A 27,772-nucleotide genomic window follows, 5' to 3' on the forward strand; every position below is an offset into this window, starting at 1 on the left:
GGAAAAAAATAAAGGAGGAAAACAAAACTAAAAAACGAATGTATATACAGACCGGGACACCGGGATACAAATGACGACCGGGACACAGGGAATATAAATGACGACGGGACACAGGGACACAACTACAACGGGGACACCGGGGGAAACAGGGGGATATAAATGACGACCGGGACAGGGAATGGTCGATTAGCAATCACCATCAACAAAGCTCAAGGGCAATCATTAGAATCATGAGGTATAGATCTGAATACACATTGTTTTCCCATGGACCATTATATGTTGCATGTTCAGAAGTCGGTAAACCTGACAATCTATTTATATGCAAAGACAATGGGACAGCAAAGAATGTTGTATATTCGCAAGTTTTACGTAGTTAAAACCATATATATATATATATATATATATATATATATATATATATATATATATATATATATATATATATATATATATATATATATATATATATATATATATATATATATATATATATATATATATATATATCTATATTCACAGGTGGGACATAGGGACACAACTACAATGGCGCGTAACTATTATGGCGCGTAACGACTTACGCGCGCGGGGGGGCTTGGGGGGGGGGGGGGGGGGGGGGTGCGAAGCGCCCCCACCAACTAGGTGTTGGGGTGGCGCGAAGCGCCACCCCAACAGCTAGTATATATATATATATATGTTTTTAACTACGTAAAACTTGCGAATATACAACATTCTTCGCTGTCCCATTGCCTGTGCAGATAAATAGATTGTCAGGTTTACTGACTCTTGAATATGCAACATATAATTGTCCATGGGAAAAACAATCCGTATTCAGATCTATACCTCATTATTCTAATGATTGCCCTTGAGCTTTGTTGATGGTGATTGCTAATCGAACATTCTCTGTGTCCCCGTCGTCATTTATATATCCCCTGTGCCCCTGGCGTCCCCGTTGTAGTTGTGTCCCTGTGTCCCGGTTGTCATTTATATTCCCAGTATCCCGGTCGTCATTTGTGTCCCAGTGTCCCAGTCTGTGATTTCTCTTTGAGCGTCCCGGTCGTCATTTATATTCCCTGTGTCCCGTTGTCCCGGTCGTCATTAGTGTCCTGGTGTCCCGGTCTGTAATTTATCTTTGAGTGTCCCGGTCGTCATTTATGTGTCCCGGTCGTTATTTGTGTCCCGGTGTCCCAGTCTGTAATTTTTCTTTGAGTGTCCTGGTCGTCATTTATATTCCCTGTGTCCCGGTGTCCCGGTCGTCATTTGTGTCCCGGTGTCCCGGTCTGTAATTTCGTCAGTCGACAAACATGACGTCAGTCGACAAACATGATGTCAGTCGACAAACAACTTCATGACGACATACAGCTCATTCTTATACTGACGTCAGTCGACAAACATGACGTCAGTCGACACACAAAGAGACAGAGAGACAGAGAGAGAGAGAGAGAGAGAGAGAGAGAGAGAGAGAGAGAGAGAGAGAGAGAGAGGAGAGAGAGAGAGAGAGAGAGAGAGAGAGAGAGAGAGAGAGAGAGAGAGATATCGGTATATTTAAAAACTATCGTAGCATAGCTAATTCAGTTTTTTCACAAAAATCATACATTTAAACAAAAATCATACACTACGACTCAGCATTAAAAATTGATCTGAAGAAAGACACAAATGAGTTGGCGTAACGATTAGTTCGTACTTTAGGAGGTAGAAGTTTATTTTGTAACCGAGTTCGGCTATTGGGAGGGGCTGGTTCGGGTAGTATTGATCGGTGGCTCTTATTGGCTAGGACGGATTTTCCAAATTGCTGAAAGGTTTACCTTTCATTTGTGCTAGCTGCAATTTCCCTTATTTAGTTCCTTAATAGAGTTCAAGTAATCCAACTTACCTCATCATGCAATGTGCAGCAGTTATAACCCACCGCTCACTCAAGATCGTTGCTCCACATAATGTTTGCCCCATTGATTCCAAATATGCTATCCAAGGAATTTCTCCCGGCTTTGAAGTTTGTCCGCCCACTATGCGTGCAAATTGCGTTGGCAGAAATCGTATCCCACAGGGTGAAGAAAACTGGTCAGCTAAAAAGATTAAATAGTTTAAAACAGATATGTAAGATTAAAAATAGGGGATTAAAAAAGCTAGAAAGATAGATGGGTAAAATTAAAGCTGATTCGGTAGTTAGCGGGCAGGAGCTTGCCAATTTTGGCGCCCGGTGCATTTAAAGGTATCTTAAAACATGAACTTAGGCTACTGATTTTTGCTCTCAGGAAAATCAATAAAATATTGTAGTTGACATGGTAGTGTATAGAAACATACAGTGTGCCAATTTTTACAGAAATCGTTGCACTAGAAATACAAAAGTTAATATCGTGGATAATTGAAAAGGTAGGGCAAATCTACGTAGACATATTTTCAACGCCATACCTTAAATTAGGCTCTTTTCCAAGACCACACTACCTTTATATGATAAACAAATAAACGTTCAGATGGGGATAAGTCCATTCATTGAGACACTGAAAACAGATAAAAAGTATGGATCGTTGATGACATGAACAGTAATCGACATCAGTAGAAATACTACAACATCAAAACTAACATATTTATACAGTACACAATAATAACTTCCGATGCACAAATGGCCTATGATGTATTTGCTAGATTTTTCTCAGAGAGTTGATTAACAGAGTTCATCCAAAGTCTCGAGTTATAAATTTTCTTCTTTAATGTTACCTAAATTTGACTTGAATTACTAATGAAGGTGGCAAAATCTCCCTCTTCTTCTAGTTGCAAAAAAAATTTATTTAATGATGTAAAGAATGTTATACTCGATAGATCACATTCCCTCATATTTACGACGTACTTTTGACGTAACAGCTTAAATTTGGTACTTTCATTTTCAAGGCTACACTGGCTTTCTGTCTAATTTAAGGTATTACGTCGAAAATGCGTCGTGCATAGTTAACCAAACATATACGACAAAATTTATCGACAAATATATACGAAATTTGACCAAAGAGGTATATACTATAAATTCAACATGTTTTTGTTCTTGCTTGTGTTGTGCTGTGGACAGCCCTTGGACATAGGGCAAAAATATTCACTGAATTGAATGCCACTTTCTAGAGAGAAATTTTTCCTATTGTTTCTAATAGTGATTTCTATTTCTTCACTATTCAGAAGGTAGTGGTAGCGGTAGAAGTAGTACTAGTTATAGTAGTTGGCCTACTAATAGTAGTAGAAATAATAATATTAGTAGTCACAGTCTTAATTAGCCAGTAACAGTCCCAAGGAGTTTCTTTAGTTAGTAGTCATATGTACAGGTTGTCGTAATTGCAAGCGTTAAGAGTCTAAGTGACAAGCTAGTCACAGTCACAAATTGTTTGAGTCTTAGTTATAAGTAGCCACTATTGTTGTAGTAGTAGTTGTAAGTAGTAGCTAATAGTAGTAGCAATAGTAGTAATAGTGGGAGAGAAATAGAAGTAGAAGTAGTGTAGAAGTAGCAGTAGTATCTCTGAAAGTATCCGCTTAATAGCATTAACTGTCCCGGCGATATTGTTGATGCCCCTTTTTGACAACCTACACAGATTTAAAATGGGTAATGTGTGTAAGGGTGAACTTCATGCCTATTGGAGAGCGTGGGAAATATTTAGAGAGAAGTAGTTTGGGGGATGAGTCTTTGAATTTGTTTCAGGGGAATGCAAGGAGTTGAAGGACTTGCGCTTGGAAATATTTGGTAGAAAGGTCGGGGAGAGAGATTTGATTTTGGAAATTTTGAGAAGTAGGTGTTACCTAAATATAAATAATATTGGAAAGTTCACCCGGGTAGCTATGAGGCATCGTGATGATTTTCTGAAATAATTAGTTTTAGTGTCTTTTCAGTCTTCGTCAGTCTATATTTTGTTGCTGTATTTTTTTTGCTTGTTTTGTGAATGTCACCATGACCTGAGGCTTTTGTGTGAATCAATCTATTTATCTATCATACATATAGTGGGTTTTTGATTTAGTTCAAGATCAACCTCGAAATTCCCCAACTTTTCATTTTAATCCCTTAGTCATTCCAGAGGTGTTGCAAATACACATTTTTTTTACAACCTTTGATGCCCATAAGGTGTGTGGTACAGTTCAGCGTTCCCAACAACATATCCTGAAAGTTTCAATGTGTGTGTGAATCAATCTATCTATCTATCATACATAAAGTACCTAACAAAATATAGACTAACGAAGACTGAAAAGACACTAAAACTAATTATTTCAGAAAATCATCACGATACCTCATAGCTACCCGGGTGAACTTTTCAATATTATTTATATTTAGGTTTTTGATTTAGTCCAAGATCAACCTCGAAATTCCCCCAACGTTTCATTTTAATCCCTTAGTCATTCCAGAGGTGTTGCAAATAAACACTTTTAACAACCTTTGATGCCCGTAATGTGTTTTGGTATAGTTAATCGTTCCCAACAACGTATCCTGAAAGTTTCAACATAATACCCTGTGCTTTTCCTGGGATATTGCACAGACGTTCTTTTGATAAATCAAAAGTATTTTTTGATTTAGTTTTATGGCAATAATAGCAAGGAGCTTAATTTTTTTTTTGAACGGTACGAGGACAACACGGAACAGCACTAATGGTAATCAATTGAATATCTGAATAAAGCAAATAAGACCTACCCAAGCTGAATTAGTGGCAATTCTGATCTTCTTATTCACCTACCTATATAATTAAATTACATATAATTTCGTTTGGTTTTTACTTGTATAGAATATTTTTTTTCGAAATCCCGCTTGCCTCACCACAGACGTTAAAACATACAATTTTTAAAGGAGGCATCTCGAAATTACTGAAATCTGTGTTACTTTGCGTAAACTTTGACCCAGTTGCCTCCACCACAAATTAATTAAAGACCTAGCTTTAATTCTTTTAGAGAATGCAAATAAAAAAGTTTCGTATATCTCATTTTTACCTCCAATCGACTGCTTTGGATTGAATAAGATTGCCAGAATATCCGAAAAGCCAATGATTATATAGATGTAAATGATCTTCATATTAAAATGCATTGTTAACTGACTCTGATTTTGGGAATTTCCTATATTTCTAACCTAAATGTACTCGTCCTTGATCCCTTACTTGCGTCAATGTCTTTGAACTAAGACTGGAAGAAATACGGGTCTCAAGTGATATTTCTAACTACTAATTATGTATTTAATGACAGAGTACAAATATGTTGCCAGTATGCAGGTCAAACTTTATTTATCCATTGTCATACCTTATCCATTTTATTTTTGTATTATTTTGGGTTTTGTCTTGAACAAACGTCACAATCGTTTGAAAAAGGGATACTCAAAAGGATTTGAAGGAATATAAGCTAATTTTACTCATAATATTTTGTATATTCATTTTTATTCTGTTTTTTCCCTTTTTTGACGATTCTTTTTATCCTGTCTTGTCTGTGATAAATAAAATGGTTAAAACTCAGTTAAACGAAGCTGAGAATTTAAGACCTTTAGTTAAAAGCCTTTAATAGGTTTAAAAGCCTCTGTGAAGCTATTCTATAAGGTATCTGATTGTAGAAATACTCACTTAGAGGTTATTTTTTCTTTCACCGGAAAGAGATGAAGGGCATCAGTTCGAGTTTCTAGATATTCCCTGGTTGAGTTGTTATGGTACCGTTATGAGAGTTTTCGTATTTATTTTCTACTTTTTCATGGGCAGGGGGAGGGGGGTCCATTATTGAAAAATTTTGCTTTTCTAGTGTCCCACCATTAAGTTGATTCCTGGACTGCAGTAACAAATATCTTTTTATCCACATACACTTGGTTTATGAGGTTTTAAGCTTCCGGTTGTGAAAACATTTAAAATAATTCCTGCTAACGAACTGATAACGAGGAACGATGATTTTTTATGGTTGCTGAAATCAACAGATTGGAATTCTATTACCATATTATTCAGAATCGTTTTGTTTGTTGCTATGACCTTTTTTTTCAATTTTGCTTAGACTTGAACTCTTCAAGACTGTTGTCATAACGACAGTTGTTTGCATGTAGCAGAACTACTTAATTAGCCTTCTTATTATGATATGTATACTAATAAACATATAACACTCACAGAAAAAATTCTTTGACTTTTCTTGGGAAGTTCTACCACTGAAAGAACCCTAATATCATCACTTTTACCCAAACCACTCTTTAAAGCAATAATGCCAAAAAGCATATTCTACATATCCTTATACATTCAAGCCCTCAATTCTCTTTGGCCAGTAGTTCTCAATGGGCAAATCTAAAATGTATGTTTTGTATAGAAAGGATCCGCATAAATAATAGATTTTGCTGTTTCAGACACTTTAATCAAAGCTTCGATTCTTGGAGTCAAATTGTAGAAATCACTCATCAGCTTAAGTTTCTCCTGAAAGGGGTGTGCCATTCTTAGAGTTGCGGCAATCCTCTTTCTACATCAAGCAGCCTGATCAAAATTTTGAGAATGCTAATCTTTTTTCAGCATAGCTTAAAAACCCAATATCTCTACTTTTGAAGATAACATGACTCCCTTCAGCCCCTTGATATAGGTCTTTAAACTATAAGAAATGCTCATCATTTACGTAGAGTGTTTGTTATTGGGAAGTATGCATACAATTTTTTTACCCCTTTAACCATACCCTCAATTTTTTAAAGGAACACTAAGCTGTTTAAAGTTATTTTGCGTGTTTGTCTGAACCCTGTAGGGGTCCTTAAAAGGACGTTTGGTTAAGAATCAATTACATAGAATTAGGGTACATAAGCTCTCTCGCCACGGATACAACGGGTAAGTTGAATATCATTGAGCATGATGGTCACTCTCTTTGTGTGAATGGTGCAAAAGCTGATGTCCTTCAAAAAGTCCAGCTAGATACGACTCACTGGCTTCTAATGGGGCCATTACAGCCGAGCTATGGAGCCTCAAGTCAGTTTTGGAATCCTGGGCGATCTCTTGCAAAAGCCTCTGAAAGGATATTTTTCTTATTTGGTGTGCAAGGACACTTTAAGGGCCAGCTCATCATTCAAAGTGGTTTGCACCAAAGGTAGCTTCGTAACCCGGTGAAATTCTGGAATGTCGGTTTTATTTAAACGATCTACTCTACCTACGTTACATAACGCAAAAACTTGAACAGCTTTCCTAAGACTTCTGGGAAAGCAAGTGGAAATGATGCTCTAAAATAAAACCTCAATTCTAATTAGTCACAAGTGGAATGGGGCTGCCCCAACCTCGATTAACAAGGTAAGAGGGAATAAAAATTAAAATGATTGGCTAATGCAAGAAAAAGACTTCCTAAGCAAAACCAGTGAGACCCCCCCCCCCAAACAAAGGAATAATTTTGAGGCAACCTATTTTTTGGCTTTAGGAAACAGGGTTGCCTTGCACCAACCACTTTCGGGTATAAATGACAAGACAAAAGGGAATCGTTTTAAAGTCCTAGTTTAAAGCAGTCCGTTCACCCACCATAGTTGTTTTTTTCTCACAGGACAGTTATATTGTTTTAGAATATTCAGGACCAAATTAAAAGTTTAATATTGTCGGGTAATATCATTTTTTTTCTCTTTGTGCATTGGGAATTTCAGTTTGAAAATTTCAAGTCAATAGAAAAGAAAGTTTTTGGATCATCTTTGGAAAGATTGTGTCCAAATTAATTATTTTACGCTTAGTCTGCCTTGGCCGAAAGACTTGTGACTGCAAGTTTAAAACTGGTCAGGGATAACTTGATTTGAGTCCATGTCTGCCCACCCGCACTTGCCTTTCCCTTTTCCAACGAATTTTTCGGCTCCCTTATGCTAAATGAATTGGAGAAAGGTTTTTCAGGCCCCATAGCTGGATGACCTGCGTCTCAGCTGTAATAAAACTTTTGGCACTTTTATGGATTCTTGTTTTGGGTAGCCAAATATTCTCACCAGTTTTATTATGTAAGGTAGGTTTCCAATAACTGAAATAGGTTCAGAAGTTCCTTTTATTTGAATTTAAACTGACAAAGATTTTTTTGGCTCGTTTATATACCCCCCCCCCCACCACAAATAAGAGTTAAACAAAACAAACGCTTATTGGGAGAGAGACTTATTCCTGATACTTTCCAGCCATAAAATCTCACCTTTTCCACACCAAAACCCCTGTCAGATCAAATTTTAACTTGCATAATTAACTTCCCATACTCTAGGACTAATTGAACTAATGTTATAACCACAGGAGTTTTTAGTTTTTTGACTACTTCAGACAAATAGACCACTTCTTTAATGTTGACCGGATGGCCTAGTAGTAAAAGTAGCCAAAAAAGCGAAGCAAAGGCCTTTCGACTCTCCAGTTAGTGAATAACTCGTTAGAATGTGCACATTTCAATAAACTAGGCCCCCCCTCTCCAGATTTTACAGTCACTCTTTGCATACAAAGCTGCTGAAAAAAATGAAAAGAAGCGATAATGAATAAACAAGCATCTTTATTTCGGCAATGCTCAATGAATACTATTGAACATCTTGATGGTTATCTTTTCTTTTTTTTAAATACCTTGGTGGTCCTTAGTCGAAAAGAAATGTACACTTTACGTTCAGCATAAGCATACCTATTGGCTGTGTACCTTCGTTTTTGCTAATAGCTATATATGATCAAAGCCATTCTCCTGAAAATCCTACCGTGCCTGAAAAGCTTACCATGTTTCTGAGCCGGACTAGGTCCAGTTCACGCTTTCAAGTTCATATAAGCAGGACTAAACTAGACCCTTTTAATATCACCTAGTAACTTCTGTCAAATTTACTTGAGGTTTTTGATTGAGCTCAGAGCCTTGAGAAGAGTGTTATCAAGGAAGTTGAACAGAATTTGAAGTTTTTGAATTGGAAGCAGTACCACCCACAATTAAGAGCTAATTGATGCAGCTCAGAAAGTGATGACATACTTTTAAGCATATTTGAAATAACTGGAAGTTCAAATGGCTGACCTGGGGAAAAGAGGGCTCAACTTTTCCTTCCTCTCCCATTTTGACCCTCTGACTTCTATGAAAATCAGCCAAGGAGATGGGATGGGGAGTGACGATTCTAAAACTAATTCTGCTTGGTGAACAGATGCTACAAACAAATTTTTGGAAAAAAAAGTGCCAACAATTTCAGATCCAGTTTAAATTCTAAATATTGTAATTTTAGAAAAGTTGCTTATTAAATTTCTCAAACCCCTGTATGTCTTTATTTGGAAACGAATCTCCAATTTCTAAAAGAAAATTGCAAAAAACAACAACTCATAAACAAATTTTAAATTATTGCTCACTGACGATAAATATTTTCCCTGTTTCCAGTTAAATAAAATTATTTTATATAAAATTTTCACGAAATATTTTAGTTTCAGTTGGCACATCAAATTTTTATTAAAGCGACCCAAAAATTACTGCATTTTGTATTCTTTTTATAATAGTAAAAATTCCATTTTGATTTTTATCAATAAAAACGAAGAGAAAATTAATTTGAAAAGCTTTTTCTATATGATAAGTTCTATAAAAAAAATTAAAGAGCCCCATTAAGCCAAGAATTGGCAAAAAGAAAGTCAAACAATCTTCCAAGCGTAAAACTACAACAAATCACTATCAATAGATAAATGAAACTCAAAACAAAAAGAAATTATAATAGAAGCATAGTGAATGTGGCTTCTGCCTCACCTAAATCTACCATTCAATTTACATCATGTTTAGTTTATTTTAAATCACTTTAACATCAATTATTGCACATTTTGAATATTTTTATCCATAAATTCAAAATGAAAACTAGTCCTTGGACATCAAAGTTGGTGTTATATTTATATTTTTTCACAATTTGAACACGGGTTCTAGATCCTACTTAGATCACCCCATCAATTTATCCCATTTTAAATTGAGTTCACACCATTTTAAAAAAGAGTTCCAACATTTTTACAATTTTTGATCCCGAGCTTTAAGATCGAAACAGGTACAACAAGAGTTTATCTATTTTTCCTATTCTACCAATAAAATGTAAATAATTTGATAACTATAATTTATCTTTATAGCTTTATCTATTTATTAAAAAAAAATTTAAGATCAACGGCTTCAGAATCAAAACGCTTAGAGTTTAAATATTTTTTTTTATATAGATTTAAGTTTAAACTTTTAGATAGGATTAAGTTTAAAGGGTTTTCTTTTTTAGATTTTAAGTTATAAACTCTTAGATAGAGTTAAATTTAAACTTTTCTTTTTAGAGTTATGTTTAAGTTTTTCTTTTTAGAGTCTATTTTAAACTTTTCTTTTTAAACTTTTAAACAATTTTAAACTTTCTTTTGTTGGACTTACTTGCAGTATTTTATCTATATTTCAGGTAATTTTCTATTTTGAAATAAAAACTAAAAATTATTGCTGGGACAACATAAATATTTTTGATGTTTACATAATAGCTTTAGTGGTTCTGGACTGAAAACTAAATATGCTAATCAAATTGGGATTTGCAATCTTTTAAGTTGAAAAGGCAGATCCATTGGAATCATGAGAATACGAGGAATAAGAAAAGCCTAAACCTCAAAAGGCCCTGTCAAGATTGTTGCCTCTGTTACGTTTCCCATTGTTTTTTTTTTGTATGGCAAGTTGCGTGCCGTTGCAAAGCTTTGGTGGTTTAATATTTCGTAACAGTATTATTGGTACGCCTATTTTTAGTTGTAGCACGTATTGTGGAAACCCTGGAAGATCCTGCGAATTTAAAAACTCAGATGGATACTAACAAAGTATAGTTAGTGGATTTTGAACAACCCAGAAAACACTACATGTCCACTTTTAATACTACTTCTACCCTTACTGTAACCAATGACATTAAGTGAAAACTTTCTGGAAACGTTTGAGGGGAGTGTCAACTGCCCTAGGAATGATGCATGGATGGATAATAGATAGACTTATCAATTAACAAATTAACTAACAACATTTTAGAATTCTTATATGGGAGTTAATGCCAGATTTGCATCACACTCAATCAAACTATCTGAATTGGCTTTTACTACAATTAGCCATGACTTGATGCCCACAACTATTCAATTTTATTTCAAAATCAATGAATAATTTTGGGCATCAAGGCATGGCTAATTGCAGAAAAGGCCAATAAAGAGACAAAAAAAAAGAGCAACAAAAAAAAACTATCCAATAGAACAGATTCGTAGTTAATGAATAACTAAAAGAATGCATTACAACTAAGTCATATTTAATGCATAACTAATAGAATTATACAGCTAATAAAATTAAGAGAAATAGTATCGAAACCATGCATTATTATACATCCAGGCAAGAAATAAGCCAAAAAATAAATCTTTAAGTTATCTGACAGAATTATGTGAGGCTTTCAAGTGTTTGGTTGATCAGGAATAAGGTCTGCTTTCTTATACCCTATGCAAGGTCAGGGCTACCAGTTGTAGAGCTATACAGTCCAAAAAAAACTAGAGTCTCTGATACAAGGTTGTAATTGTTTTTAGTATTTTGGGTCCTCAAAAAGTTCTGTAAGAAAAAAAAATTACAAAATTACATTTAAAATACGAAACTGTTAAATTTTGGACCAGTTCCAAAGCTTTGTTTTCAGAAGATTAGTTAAAACACACCAAACCATCTTTCAGAAAAAGCACAATAAGTGCAGTGGTTTTGGACATAATGATAAAAGAGTAAAACAAACAAAATAGAGCAAACAAAAATAATTAAAAGTGTAAAAAAAGAAAATGAATCAAAGAAACATTCCTGCCTCGCCCCAAGAGTTTTCCAAATTGACGCCCCAGGAAACACACAGAGATGGATGGCAAGTTGCAGATGCATGCACACACATAAAAACAAAGGAACATACAGATACAGTAATATCAATACATATGGGGTTGGAACCAAATAATTTAAGAGGCTGAGTACATACATCACACAACATACAAATATAAATCAAAACAAGGTAGCAAAAAAGAGGAAAAGACACAAGCTGTTGAAAATTAGGTAAAAGTTAATACAAAAACACACAGAGAAAGATGGCAAATCATTGATGTATGCTCACATACAAAGAAAAAGTAAAGCCCACACACATAAGTGTACATGCAGATCAGATCTATATGCTTACAAAAGGATGAGTTCAAATATCTAATAAACAGGAGCAACTGGAAAACACAAATTTGATATGAAAAGATAAACAGCTGAACTTGTGATAATATGCTGAGTAAGCAAAGAAAAATAGGTTAAATATGGTTAAGAGCGAAAATATTCATAATTGATAATGTCAGTTGTAACTGTCACAAAGGAGTTGTAGGCTACATATCCCAAAATGCTGAATAATGAACAAATATTGTGAAAATTACCCTTAAAATAGCATGGAGAGCAAAATATTAATAGTTGAAAATGCAGGTTGGAATCCTCACAAAGGAGTAGCAAATTTTCCAAAATGATACAGGTGTAAAAAAGGGATGAATACAGCTAATATGATGATTAAACAAGATAAAAAGGCTGAGCTCATAATAAACAGAAAAAAAATAGTTAGGGAAAAATAGAAAAAGGCATTGATGCTTGAATTAATTTATTAGGGAAAAAAGAGAAAAAGTATTCATACTTGAAGATCTTGGTTGTGATTAAATAAAAAGCTTAGCCAATAATGCTAATTACATATAGAGCTGATTACAATTGTGACATCATACAAAAAGTCTATTTTCAATTTACTGTTGGAATTAATTGTCCCTAAAACTTTTATAAATTTAAACTTGCCTCATTGGCTGCCCAGACACAAAATGGGTTACAGTAGTTTGTATTATTAGTTTTATTGAATTGTAAAATGTATAGCTGTTGTTTTTATCTGTTGCTATCGGACTCCTGCCACGCGTTGCAGGGGCGCTGCACATCCCAGCAACACGTGTAGTTAAAGCTAGTCCCCCTACCGCCCTGAACCTCCCGCTGCCACGTGTTGCAATGGCACTGCGCACCCCAGTAATGCGTGGGTTGTCAGCTAGCCAGTTGGCACGTGGACTGACCCCTGCCATGCGTTGCTGAGGCACTGCGCACCCCAAGGTGCTAATTTTTAACTGCTTATAGTTTTTTTCTATTTCTTTATTTGTTTTCTGTTTTCTTTGGGTTGTTTTAGTTGTTGTTTTGTTTTCTTTCTTTTATGTTTTTTAATTTGTTTTTTCTTTTCTTTTTTTTTAAGTTTTTTCTTCTGTTTTCAATGTTAGAATGAACATTGATAAATTGATAAACATTGAAAAAGATAGAATGTCTGTTGCACTATCTTTTATATATAAGTTGTATGTCTGTTACACTATCTATATATATAAAAATAAGTTGTTTGTTTGTGTTTCTGTCTGTCTGTCCGCATTTGACGTCTGAATTATTTCATCATATACCAATTCAAAAACGAATGTATTAAAGCCGAAGTAGCTGAGTTGGTAAAGCGTTATGTTCCAGGTTCTAGGACCGAGAGGTTCCAGGTTCGAACCTTAAAACTAAAAAAAAAAGGTAAAAACTACAAAAAAAACTAAAAAGAAAAAAACTAAAAACTAATAAAAAAAAAACTAAAAAAACTAAAAACTGAAAAAAAAATAAAAAAAAGAAAAAAACTGAAAAATAAAGCAGAAAAAGAAAACTAAAAAAAATAAAAATAAAAATAAAAAAACTAAAAAAGGTAGAAACTACAAAAAAAAAACTAAAAAGAAAAAAGAAAAAAAAAACTAAAAAAGCTAAAAAAAAAAAGGTTAAAACAAAAAAAAACTAAAAAGAAAAAAGGAAAAAAACTAAAAATTTATTTCATCATATACGAATTCAAAAACGAATGTATATACAGACCGGGACACAGGGAATATAAATGACGACCGGGACACTCAAAGAGAAATTACAGACACGTGTTGCTGTGAGAAATCACAGCAACACGTGGAGGGTCACCACGTAGCTGGCTTCCATAGTTGGATTTTTCATTGTCGCTTGTGTCGCATTCTAACTGTTCTGACATTCTGTTCTAACTGTTCTAGCATTCTGTTATAATATTCTGACAGCAGTGACACTTTTAACTGACCCCCCTAGCCCCCCCCCCACGTTTTCTAGATTTTTAGTTATTTTTTTCTGATACTCTTTTATGTTTTTTTCGTTAAAATTCTAATATACATTTTGCTGAAATTCGTGAGTTTTTTCGGTGTATTCAATATTCATTCCACCATGATGGTTAGTCCCAGTAGAAAAGTGAGAATGATAATTTCTATCGTTTTGGGTTATGATTGTCGGCTCTACAGTTTATATTATATAGCTGTTAGAATTTTTACGCGTTATAGTTGCTCACATTACTTTTGGTATACTACTTAGCACTATAATTTACATTATAGTTGTTAGAAGTTTGATGTGTTATAGTCGTTAGCATTTTTATGGGTTACAGTAGTTTGTATTATTAGTTTTATTGAATTGTAAAATGTATAGCTGTTGTTTTATCTGTTGCTATCAGACTCCTGCCACGCGTTGCAGGGGCGCTGCACATCCCAGCAACACGTGTAGTTAAAGCTAGTCCCCCTACCCCCCTGAACCTCCCGCTGCCACGTGTTGCAATGGCACTGCGCACCCCAGTAATGCGTGGGTTGTCAGCTAGCCCGTTGGCACGTGGACTGACCCCTGCCATGCGTTGCTGAGGCACTGCGCACCCCAAGGTGCTAATTTTTAACTGCTTATAGTTTTTTTCTATTTCTTTATTTGTTTTCTGTTTTCTTTGGGTTGTTTTAGTTGTTGTTTTGTTTTCTTTCTTTTATGTTTTTTAATTTGTTTTTTCTTTTCTTTTTTTTTAAGTTTTTTCTTCTGTTTTCAATGTTAGAATGAACATTGATAAATTGATAAACATTGAAAAAGATAGAATGTCTGTTGCACTATCTTTTATATATAAGTTGTATGTCTGTTACACTATCTATATATATAAAAATAAGTTGTTTGTTTGTGTTTCTGTCTGTCTGTCCGCATTTGACGTCTGAATTATTTCATCATATACCAATTCAAAAACGAATGTATTCAAGCCGAAGTAGCTGAGTTGGTAAAGCGTTATGTTCCAGGTTCTAGGACCGAGAGGTTCCAGGTTCGAACCTTAAAACTAAAAAAAAAAGGTAAAAACTACAAAAAAACTAAAAAGAAAAAAACTAAAAACTAATAAAAAAAAAACTAAAAAAACTAAAAACTGAAAAAAAAAATAAAAAAAAGAAAAAAACTGAAAAATAAAGCAGAAAAAGAAAACTAAAAAAAATAAAAATAAAAATAAAAAAACTAAAAAAGGTAGAAACTACAAAAAAAAACTAAAAAGAAAAAAGAAAAAAAAACTAAAAAAGCTAAAAAAAAGGTTAAAACCAAAAAAAACTAAAAAGAAAAAAGGAAAAAAACTAAAAATTTATTTCATCATATACGAATTCAAAAACGAATGTATATACAGACCGGGACACAGGGAATATAAATGACGACCAGGACACTCAAAGAGAAATTACAGACACGTGTTGCTGTGAGAAATCACAGCAACACGTGGAGGGTCACCACGTAGCTGGCTTCCATAGTTGGATTTTTCATTGTCGCTTTTGTCGCATTCTAACTGTTCTGACATTCTGTTCTAACTGTTCTAGCATTCTGTTATAATATTCTGACAGCAGTGACACTTTTAACTGACCCCCCTAGCCCCCCCCCCACGTTTTCTAGATTTTTAGTTATTTTTTTCTGATACTCTTTTATGTTTTTTTCGTTAAAATTCTAATATACATTTTGCTGAAATTCGTGAGTTTTTTCGGTGTATTCAATATTCATTCCACCATGATGGTTAGTCCCAGTAGAAAAGTGAGAATGATAATTTCTATCGTTTTGGGTTATGATTGTCGGCTCTACAGTTTATATTATATAGCTGTTAGAATTTTTACGCGTTATAGTTGCTCACATTACTTTTGGTATACTACTTAGCACTATAATTTACATTATAGTTGTTAGAAGTTTGATGTGTTATAGTCGTTAGCATTTTTATGGGTTACAGTAGTTTGTATTATTAGTTTTATTGAATTGTAAAATGTATAGCTGTTGTTTTTATCTGTTGCTATCAGACTCCTGCCACGCGTTGCAGGGGCGCTGCACATCCCAGCAACACGTGTAGTTAAAGCTAGTCCCCCTACCCCCCTGAACCTCCCGCTGCCACGTGTTGCAATGGCACTGCGCACCCCAGTAATGCGTGGGTTGTCAGCTAGCCAGTTGGCACGTGGACTGACCCCTGCCATGCGTTGCTGAGGCACTGCGCACCCCAAGGTGCTAATTTTTAACTGCTTATAGTTTTTTTCTATTTCTTTATTTGTTTTCTGTTTTCTTTGGGTTGTTTTAGTTGTTGTTTTGTTTTCTTTCTTTTATGTTTTTTAATTTGTTTTTTCTTTTCTTTTTTTTTAAGTTTTTTCTTCTGTTTTCAATGTTAGAATGAACATTGATAAATTGATAAACATTGAAAAAGATAGAATGTCTGTTGCACTATCTTTTATATATAAGTTGTATGTCTGTTACACTATCTATATATATAAAAATAAGTTGTTTGTTTGTGTTTCTGTCCGTCTGTCCGCATTTGACGTCTGAATTATTTCATCATATACCAATTCAAAAACGAATGTATTCAAGCCGAAGTAGCTGAGTTGGTAAAGCGTTATGTTCCAGGTTCTAGGACCGAGAGGTTCCAGGTTCGAACCTTAAAACTAAAAAAAAAAGGTAAAAACTACAAAAAAACTAAAAAGAAAAAAACTAAAAACTAATAAAAAAAAACTAAAAAAACTAAAAACTGAAAAAAAAATAAAAAAAAGAAAAAAACTGAAAAATAAAGCAGAAAAAGAAAACTAAAAAAAATAAAAATAAAAATAAAAAAACTAAAAAAGGTAGAAACTACAAAAAAAAACTAAAAAGAAAAAAGAAAAAAAAACTAAAAAAGCTAAAAAAAAGGTTAAAACCAAAAAAAAACTAAAAAGAAAAAAGGAAAAAAACTAAAAATTTATTTCATCATATACGAATTCAAAAACGAATGTATATACAGACCGGGACACAGGGAATATAAATGACGACCGGGACACTCAAAGAGAAATTACAGACACGTGTTGCTGTGAGAAATCACAGCAACACGTGGAGGGTCACCACGTAGCTGGCTTCCATAGTTGGATTTTTCATTGTCGCTTTTGTCGCATTCTAACTGTTCTGACATTCTGTTCTAACTGTTCTAGCATTCTGTTATAATATTCTGACAGCAGTGACACTTTTAACTGACCCCCCTAGCCCCCCCCCCCACGTTTTCTAGATTATTAGTTATTTTTTCCTGATACTCTTTTATGTTTTTTTCGTTAAAATTCTAATATACATTTTGCTGAAATTCGTGAGTTTTTTCGGTGTATTCAATATTCATTCCACCATGATGGTTAGTCCCAGTAGAAAAGTGAGAAGCAAAGTTGTCCATGAATTGCAAAGCCTCTTTTGACGTCTTTCAAGTTTCTATTCTCAGTTTAGTTTCATTGGTCAGTTGTAACTGTTCTATTCCCAAATGGAAAAAAATGCATGGCCAAAAATTAACAGTTAAAGTATTGCATTCTAATCCCAGGTCATTTCTCCATGTCAATTGTTTGGTCGAGGCTGTGACATTTTCCCACTATTAATTAATTTTGATATGTTTTATCTTTGGTGGGCTTTTGTAATACTGGTGGAAGTAAACCAAAATCTCCAGTTAATTCAGCTCTTTACTTTTTTTTATGGAACCTGTCATGTGGAAAAAAAATTCTAAATTAATTTTCTGTTCTTTTTTATCGATAAAAATCAAAATGGAATTTTTACTATTATAAAAAGAATGCAAACATAGTTATACAAAATGCAGTAATTTTTGGGTCGCTTTAACAAAAATCTGATGTGTCAACTGAAACTAAAATATTTCCTGAAAATTTTATATAACATAATTTTATTTAACTGGAAACAGGGAAAATATTTATGGTCAGTGAGCAATAATTTAAAATTTTTAATTCACACCATAAAAATACCAGAAAATTTTAAAATTAGTTTTGTTTTTTCTTAGGTTCTAGCTACTCGACACGTGGATATTATTAGTATTACAAATAAGATAAAATGACAGAAGAAGTTGCTGCAATTGTTATTGATAATGGATCTGGTATTTGTAAAGCAGGATTTTCAGGAGATGATCAACCAAAAACTTTGTTTCCTGCTGTGGTTGGGTGTCCAAAACATACGGGAGTGATGATTAATTCAGGCAGCCAGGATACTTATGTAGGTGATGACGCTCAAGCAAAAAGGGGAATTTTGAGACTTAAGTATCCTGTAGAGCATGGAATTGTCACAGACTGGGACGATATGGAAAAGATCTGGCATCATACATTTTACAACGAACTTCGTGTGGCCCCGGAAGAGCACCCAGTTTTACTCACCGAAGCTCCTCTTAACCCAAAAGCCAACAGAGAAAAAATGACTCAAATAATGTTTGAGACTTTTAACACCCCTGCTATGTATGTTGCCATTCAAGCAGTCCTTTCCCTCTACGCATCTGGAAGAACCACTGGCATTGTTCTTGACTCTGGCGATGGTGTTTCACATACTGTACCCATCTACGAAGGTTATGCCATTCAACATGCGATTAAAAGATTGGATCTTGCTGGTCGAGATTTGACCGATTACTTGATGAAAATTTTAACTGAGCGAGGATATTCCTTTACCACAACTGCCGAAAGAGAAATCGTTCGAGATATCAAAGAAAAACTCTGTTATGTTGCTTTGGATTTCGAAGAGGAGATGGCAACTGCTGCCAGCTCAACATCTCTTGAACAGAGCTATGTGCTGCCTGATGGTCAGGTCATCACTATAGGTAATGAGAGATTCAGATGCCCAGAAGCCTTATTCCAGCCATCTTTTCTCGGTATGGAATCTTGCGGGATTCACGAAACTACGTACAATAGTATTATGAAATGTGATGTCGACATCAGAAAGGATCTCTATGCCAGCATCGTTTTGTCTGGTGGTTCTACCATGTACCCTATCATTGCTGACAGAATGCAAAAAGAAATTACTGCTCTTGCACCAGCCACCATGAAGATTAAAGTTATTGCCCCACCTGAGCGTAAATACTCCGTATGGATTGGTGGATCTATCTTAGCTTCCCTCTCAACATTCCAAGAGATGTGGATTTCTAAACAGGAATACGATGAGTCTGGACCATCTATTGTTCACAGAAAATGCTTTTAACTTGCCTCACCCTATAGTGAACACGCCACCAAATGTGATATTAGTTAAATTAATTTTATTGAAACATAAGATCATCTTATGTTTAACCTGACTTAGATAGTGGATTAACACTGACTTAGATGGTGGTTTTCATTGCTTAATGAGCTAGGAATGACAGCTTTTTTTCGCTTTTAAGTTCTTTTTAGAGGTTTTAATTGTTTTTGCTGTTGTGTAATTGACATTGATATCCTATTTATATTATTTTTATGTAACGAAGATTTCCTATTGTTACGCTACAACCGGTTGTAGCAGTTTGTTCTTTACTATGAAATTTTAGTTACTATAAGCCGTGGTTTGTTCTTTATTACGTTTTAGCTATATACGACGAAACTTTCATTGTCCCTGTTTAGAATGAACTAGCTGTTGGTGTGGCGCTCCGCGGCAGACCAACACGTAGTTGGTGGGGGCGCTTCGCCCCCCCCCCTCCAAGCGCCCCCGGGTGCGCAATTTGTTACGCGCCATTGTAGTTGTGTCCCTGCTTTCCACCTGTGAATATAGATAGATAGATCTATTTATATATATAAAAATAAGTTGTTTGTGTGTCTGTCGACTGACATCATGTTTGTGTGTCGACTGACGTCATGTTTGTCGACTGACGTCAATATAAGGATTGAGCTGTATGTCGTCATGAAGTTGTTTGTCGTCTGACGTCATGTTTGTCGAATGACAAAATTGCAGACCGGGACACTGGGACACAAATGACGACCGGGATACAGGGACACAACTACAAGGGGGATGCCGGGGGCACAGGGGGATATATAAATGACGATGAAATAATTCAGACGTCATATGCGGACAGACAGACAGACAGACAGACAAAAATTAAAAAAAGGGTAAAAACTAAAAACTAATAAAAAAGTAAAAAAGCTAAAAAACTAAAAAAACTAAAAAAATAAAAAAGGTAAAAAAGTAAAAAGACTAAAACTAAAAAAGAAAAAAAAAACTAAAAAAAGGAAAAAAACTGAAAAATAAAGGAGAAAAGGAAAACTAAAAAAAATAAAAATAAAAATAAAAAAAAGCTAAAAAAAGAAAAACCAAAAAAAACTAAAAAGAAAAAAAAATATTTCATCATATACCAATTCAAAAACGAATGTATATATACATATATATATATATAGATATATATATATATATATATATATATATATATATATATATATATATATATATCTATATATATAAAAATAAGTTGTCTGTGTGTGGATCTGTGGATCAGGTGACGTCACCTGAAAAAACTGGATCAGGTGACGTCAAAACTGAAAAAACTAAAAAAAGGCAAAAACTAAAAAAAAAACTAAAAACTAATAAAAAAAATAAAAAAGCTAAAAAACTAAAAAAAATAAAAAAAGGCAAAAACTACAAAAAAAACTAAAAACTAATAAAAAAGCTAAAAAACTAAAAAAACTAAAAAAAGGCAAAAACTACAAAAAAAACTAATAAAAAAAAATAAAAAAGCTAAAAAACTAAAAAAACTAAAAAAAGATAAAAAACTAAAAAAACTAAAAACTAAAAAAAACTAAAAAAAAGGAAAAAGCTGAAAAATAAGCTAAAATAAAGGTAAAAACCAATAAAAAACTAAAAAGAAAAAAAGGAAAAAAAACTAAAAAAACTAAAAACTAAAAAAAAACTTAAAAAAAAGGAAAAAACTGAAAAATAGAATAGAAAAAGAAAACTAATAAAATTAAGAATAAAAATAAAAAAAAAATAAAAAAGATAAAAACTAAAAAAAAAAGTAAAAAGAAAAAACGAAAAAAACTAAAAAAGCTAAAAAAAAAGGTAAAAACCAATAAAAAACTAAAAAGAAAAAAAAGGAAAAAAACTAAAAAAAATTTTCATCTAAAAAACTAAAAAAAACTAAAAAAGGTAAAAACTAAAAGAACTAAAAAAGAAAAAAAACTAAAAAAAGGAAAAAAACTGAAAAATAAAGGAGAAACAATCTAAATAAATGACGACACTCAAAGAGAAAGCGACCGGGACAAAAGGAATGTTCGATTAGCAATCAACAAAGCACCGGGACACAGGGAGTATAAATGACGACGACCGGGACACAGGGACATAACTACAAAGGGGACGCCGGTGTGCACAGGGGGATATATAAATGAATAAAATTAAGAATAAAATAAAAAAAATAAAAAAGATAAAAACTAAAAAAAAAGTAAAAAGAAAAAACGAAAAAAACTAAAAAATCTAAAAAAAAGGTAAAAACCAATAAAAAACTAAAAAGAAAAAAAGGAAAAAAAAACTAAAAAAACTAAAAACTAAAAAAAAAACTTAAAAAAAAGGAACACAACTACAATGGCGCTTAACTAATATGGCGCGTAACGACTTACGCGCGCGGGGGGGTTTGGGGGGGGGCGCGAAGCGCCCCCACCAACTAGGTGTTGGGGTGGCGCGAAGCGCCACCCCAACAGCTAGTATATATATATATATATATATATAGATATATATAAATAAGTTGTGTGTCTGTCTGTCTACTGACGCCGTGTTTTTGTCCGCATATGACGTCTGATTTATTTCATCATATACCAATTCAAAAACGAATGTATTCAAGCCGAATTAGCTGAGTTGGTAAGGCGTTATGTTCCAGATTCTAGGTTCAAAAGGTTCTAGTTTCGAACCTTGGCCTTAGCCGGACGGGGTACACTCACCAAAAGCAGGCGGAGAGAGATGCATTCATGGTGATTGGGGTGAATGGTGTAGAGTCTTCCTATCAGGGTATCTTTGAAGATGGTAGGTTGGCCGTCGACTGACTTACCCTGTTTTCGAAGTTCAAATGATTTATTTTTAGTATTTCACGTGTATTACGAAGGCACTTCAGAATACAGCAGTTTTTTTGCAAAAGAATCATTTTGGCATTACGAAAAGAAAGCAGTTAAAGTTGTATCTTGTGGATTCAGGGCTCTTTTTTGCACGTTGGTATCAGAAAACAAACACGTTGCCCGTTCTTTAGATGTACTGCTAAGTGAACAACAGCCGGACTTCGTTCATGTGTCAGAAACGAAAGAAATCGCCAAACAGTTTCATTACTGCTTATGTATCTTCCAGCCTGATATTGTACAATTTCATCGATATCACTGATTTCGGACTGCAAGCCAAAAACTGGCATGTCGCTGCCTTTGTTGACGTATTTACATATGTATTTGATTGATTTTACGGAGTTACAATATTCAACGTTTATGTATGCATTAAATGTTTTTGATAATAAAGGTGAATATGGAACAGCCCACTGGTAATTTAATTCGATGGTGGTACCGTTATGCTTATTTATTATTGCTGTTTTACCGCCATCTTCAGTAGATCTTCTTCTATATAATGGGTATCCATTATTGTCGGCAATTGTGTTGGGTACTACAAGTCGAGGATATTGCTTTGTGGACCTTCTTTTGGCCATGCATGGTGATTTTTCATTCAGTGCACCACAAGGTCCATGTATCATATTTTTTACCACAATATCATATAAGCCCTTATCGACATTTTTATCAGGTACTAGCTGTTGGGGTGGTGCTTCGCGCCCCCCAAACAACAAGCCCCCCCCCCCGCGCGAGTAAGTCGTTACGCGCCATATTAGTTACGTGCCATTGTAGTTGTGTCCCTGTGTCCCACCTGTGAATATAGATAGATTTATATATGTGTTTCAAACTACGTAAAAATTGCGAATATACAACATTCTTGGCTTTCCCACTTTCTGTGCATATACAAAGCTGCATTTACTAATAATGACGTCATATGCAAACGCTCTTTTTACAAACAAACAAACATGCATACACACAACTCGTTTTTATATAGATAGATAGATAGATAGATACAATATAAATTAACTGCGTAAAACTTGCGAATATACAACATTCTTCGCTGTCAAATTGTCACTGCATATAAATAGATTGTCAGGTTTACCGACCCTCGAACATGCAACGTACAATTGTCCATGGGAAAAACAATCAGTATTAAGATCTATACCACATTTTTCTAATGATTGACCTTGAGCTTTGTTAATGATGATTGCAAATGCTAATCGAATTGGGAATAGCAATCTTTTAAATTGAAAAGGCAGATCAGTTGGAATCATGGGAATGCGAGGAATATGAACAGCCTCACCCTCAAAAGACCCTGTCAAGATTGTGGCCTCTATTAGGTTTTCCATTGTTTTTTTTACGGCAAGTCGCGTGCCATTGCAAAGCTTTGGTGGGTTGATATTTCTTAAAAGTATTATTGGTACGCCTATTTTTAGTTGTAGCACGTGTGGTGGAAACCCTGAAAGATCCACGGAATTCAAAAATTCAGATGGATAATTAACCACTTCGTTTGGTTCCAAAACTGTGTCGACTGACTTGTAAAGGACTGCCTGGTCTCGAATCTTGGTCAAAACAATATTGTTAATTTCGTGGATGTCTATATTTTTGGGTGCGAGAATCGCTCTTTCACTTAGCCATTTATTATTTTTATAATTTTTTAGAATATTCGGAAATACTTTTTCAATCAATTCATTTTTGGACGTCACTAAATTACAGAAATCAGCAGGTAGTTGTATACGTCCTGAAATTGAGTCTACTGGGAGCTTTCCGTTTCCAATTGCCAGCAATTGATCTGAAAATGTTTGACCAGAGTCATCGTTTTGCATCGTTGGGACACCGGGAAACAGGGAATATAAATGACGACTGGGACACTGGGACACAAATGACGACCGGAATACTGGGAATATAAATGACGACCGGGACACAGGGACACAACTACAAGGGGGATGCCGGGGGCACAGGGGGATATATAAATGACGACGGGGACACAGGGAATGTTCGATTAGCAATCACCATCAACAAAGCTAAAGGGCAATCATTAGAATAATCAGGTATAGATCTGAATACGGATTGTTTTCCCATGGACAATTATATGTTGCATGTTCAAGAGTCGGAAAACCTGACAATCTATTTATATGCACAAACAATGGGACATCGAAGAATGTTGTATATTTGCAAGTTTTACGTAGTTAAAAACATATAAATAAATATCTTTCTATATTCACAGGTGGGACACAGGGACACAACTACAATGGTGCGTAACGACTTACGCGCGCGGGGGGCTTGGGGGGCACGAAACACCCCCACCAACGAGGTTTCCACCAACAGCTAGTATATATATTTATGTTTTTAAGTACGTAAAACTTGCGAATATACAACATTCTTCGCTGTCCCATTGTCTGTGCATATAAACAGATTGTCAGGTTTACCGACTCTTGAACATGCAACATATAATTGTTCATGGGAAAAACAATCCGTATTCACATCTACACCACATTTTTCTAATGATTGCCCTTGAACTTTGTTGATGGTGATTGCTTATCGAACATTCCCTGTGTCCGCAAAGCGCCACCCCAACACTAGTTGGTGGGGGCACCTCGCACCCCCCCCCCAAGTGGTATACAACATTCTTTGCTGTCCCATTGTCTGTGCATATAAATAGATTGTCAGGTTTACCGACTCTTGAAAATGCAACATATAATGGTCCATGGGAAAACAATCCGTATTCAGATCTATACCTCACGATTCTAATGATTGCCCTTGAGCTTTGTTGATGGTGATTGCTAATCGACCATTCCCTGTGTTGCCGTCGTCATTTAGATATCCCCCTCTGCCCCCCGGCGTCCCCGTTGTAGTTGTGTCCCTGTGTCCCGGTCGTCATTTATATTCCCTGTGTCCCGGTCGTCATTTGTGTCCCGGTGTCCCAGTCTGTGATTTCTCTTTGGGTGTCCCGGGCGTCATTTATATTCCTTGTGTCCCGGTGTCCCGGTCGTCATTTGTGTCCCGGTGTCCCGGTCTGTATATACATTCGTTTTTGAATTGGTCTTTTTTTTAGTTTTTAGTTTTTTACCTTTTTCTTAGTTTTTTTAGTTATACCTCATGATTCTAATGATTGCCCTTGAGCTTTGTTGATGGTGATTGCTAATCGAACATTCCCTGTGTCCCCGTCGTCATTTATATATTCCCCTGTGCCCCCCGTCGTCCCCGTTGTAGTTTTGTCCCTGTGTCCCGGTCATCATTTATATTCCGTGTCCCGGTCGTCAATTGTATCCCGGTGTCCCGGTCTGTATATACATTCGTTTTTGGAATGGTATATGATGAAATAAATTTTTTTATTTTTCCCCTTTTTTTCTTTTTAGTTTTTTTTTTGGTTTTTACTTTTTTTTAGTTTTTTTTTAGTTTTTTTTCTTTTTTCTTTTTAGTTTTTTTCTTTTTATTTTTTTAGTTTTGTTTTTCTCCTTTATTTTTCATTTTTTTCTTTTTTTCTTTTTTTTCTTTTTTAGTTTTTTTAGTTTTTTAGCTTTTTTAGTTTTTTTATTAATTTTTAGTTTTTTTTTCTTTTTAGTTTTTTTTGTAGTTTTTACCTTTTTTTTAGTTTTTTTAGTTTTTTTTACTTATGTCCTGGTCGTCATTTATGCTCCCTGTGTCCCGGTCGTCATTTATGTCCCGGTGCTTTGTTGATGGTGATTGCAAATCGAACATTCCTTGTGTCCCGGTCGCTTTCTCTTTGAGTGTCCCGGTCGTCATTTATATTTCCTATGTACCGGTGTCCCGGTCGCCATTTGTGTCCCGATGTCCCGGTCTGTAATTTCGTCAGTCGAAAACATGACGTTAGTCGACACACAAACATGACGTCACTCGACAGACAAACACACACACACACAGACAACTAATTTTTATATATATATATATATATATATATATATACTAGCTGTTGGGGTGGCGCTTCGCGCCCCCCCCAAGCCCCCCGCGCGCGTAAGTCGTTACGCGCCATATTAGATACGCGCCATTGTAGTTGTGTCCCTGTGCCCCACCTGTGAATAGAGATAGATATAAATATATGTTTTTAACTACGTAAAACATGTGAATATACAACATTCTTCGCTGTCCCATTGTCTGTACATATAAATGGATTGTCAGGTTTACTGACTCTTGAACATGCAACATATAATTGTCCATGAGAAAAACAATCCGTATTCAGATCTATACCTCATTATTCTAATGATGTGTCCCTGTGTCCCGGTCGTCATTTATATTCCCTGTGTCCCGGTCGTCATTTGTGTTGTCCCAGTTTGTAATTTCTCTTTGAGTGTCCCGGTCGTCATTTATATTCCCTGTGTCCCGGTGTCCCGGTCGTCATTTGTGTCCCGGTGTCCCGGTCTGTAATTTCTATTCGAACAATCCCTGTGTCCCGGTCGTCATTTATATATCCCGCCTGTGCCCCCGGCGTCCCCGTTGTAGTTGTGTCCCTGTGTCCCGGTCGTCATTTATATTCCCTGTGTCCCAGTCGTGATTTGTGTCCGGGTGTCCCAGTCTGTAATTTCTCTTTGAGGTTCCCGGTCGTCACTTATATTCCCTCTGTCTCGGTCGTCATTTGTGTCCCGGTCTGTAATTTCTCTTTGAGTGTTTTTTCTTTTTAGTTTTTTTTTTAGTTTTTTACCTTTTTTCTTTTTTCAGTTTTCTTTTTCTTCTTTATTTTTCAGCGTCACTATGAAGTACATATCGACGAACCTTTGTTTTTTTAACTTAAATCTGGTAGACATTGATGACCTTATCCAAGTCAAAATCCCAAACCCAATCATCATCGCTATCATTTTCAGTTTTGATATGTTTTGACTCTCGCTGTCCAGGTGGATTTTCATCTAACTGCGCGGTTTTGCGTTCTTTAGCCGCAAGCCTGTTTTCTTGCTGTTCTTGTGATTCCCCGGCACGCTTTCTTTTCTTACTTTCTATATCAGCTGCAAGCCTGTTTTCTTGCTGTTCTTGTGATTCCTCGGAACGCTTTCTTTTCTTACTTTCTCTATCAGCAGCAAGTTTTTTGGCATAAACTCTTTGAGCAGCTTCCTCGGCTGTTGCCATTGTAGGTTCTTCAGTCATTTTACAATTAAACATTTTTCCGTGAACAAATGTCTTAAATACCGTTAATGACGTCACCGTCATAGCAAAAATGACGACAACTAACTTCATGACGTCAGTCGACACAGAAACATGACGTCACCTGACAGACAGACACACAGACAGACAACTTATTTATATATATATATATATATATATATAGATATAGATATATAGATATACCATTTTGAACTGTTTTTTCTTATATCTATTGTACTGAACAATTTATTTACAGTATACATTACAACATAAAACCCCTTTGGGCTTGTCAAAAGCTTGCCAGAAGGCTTTCCAAAGGGGCAGTCCAGCAAACGTAAGAAAATAAATATACTCTCATTCGAAATTTGATTCAATCTAAATTTCAATATTCAACCCGTCAACTAACAGTAGTCCCTGAATTAACTAAAAATAAAAATAAATCAGATAATACCAATCAATCAACATTCTCCAACTTCAAGAAAAATATTTATAGCTTAATAATTTTCTTTAATAGTAGACATACATTTAACTTTAATAACGTTTTTAGTAATTTAGTAATACTTTAGTTTCTTTGCATGTTACCTTGATATTTCTGTTCAGCAGAATCTTTTTTGGCTACTTTACCTATTTAATGTTGAAAATACCTTTGTCTTAGAATTAAA

At 34.9% G+C, this 27,772-nt stretch overlaps 1 protein-coding gene across 1 annotated transcript; it reads left to right on the forward strand.

The window, feature by feature from the left end:
- Positions 1-18,042: 18,042 nt before the first annotated feature.
- LOC136027101 (actin, clone 302-like) lies at positions 18,043-19,847 on the forward strand. Its single transcript, XM_065704050.1, has one exon. It carries the CDS (start codon positions 18,058-18,060, stop codon positions 19,183-19,185), a length of 1,128 nt encoding a protein of 375 aa, XP_065560122.1. The 5' UTR covers positions 18,043-18,057; the 3' UTR covers positions 19,186-19,847.
- The last annotated feature ends 7,925 nt before the right edge of the window (positions 19,848-27,772 follow it).

Source organism: Artemia franciscana, chromosome 5 (genome assembly GCF_032884065.1).
Source record: "Artemia franciscana chromosome 5, ASM3288406v1, whole genome shotgun sequence".
Classification (NCBI taxonomy): Eukaryota; Metazoa; Arthropoda; class Branchiopoda; order Anostraca; family Artemiidae; genus Artemia; species Artemia franciscana.

Coding starts and splice junctions, on each gene's coding strand:
- LOC136027101 (XM_065704050.1), top strand. CDS start 18,058: ATGACAGAAGAAGTTGCTGCAATTGTTATTGATAATGGATCTGGTATT.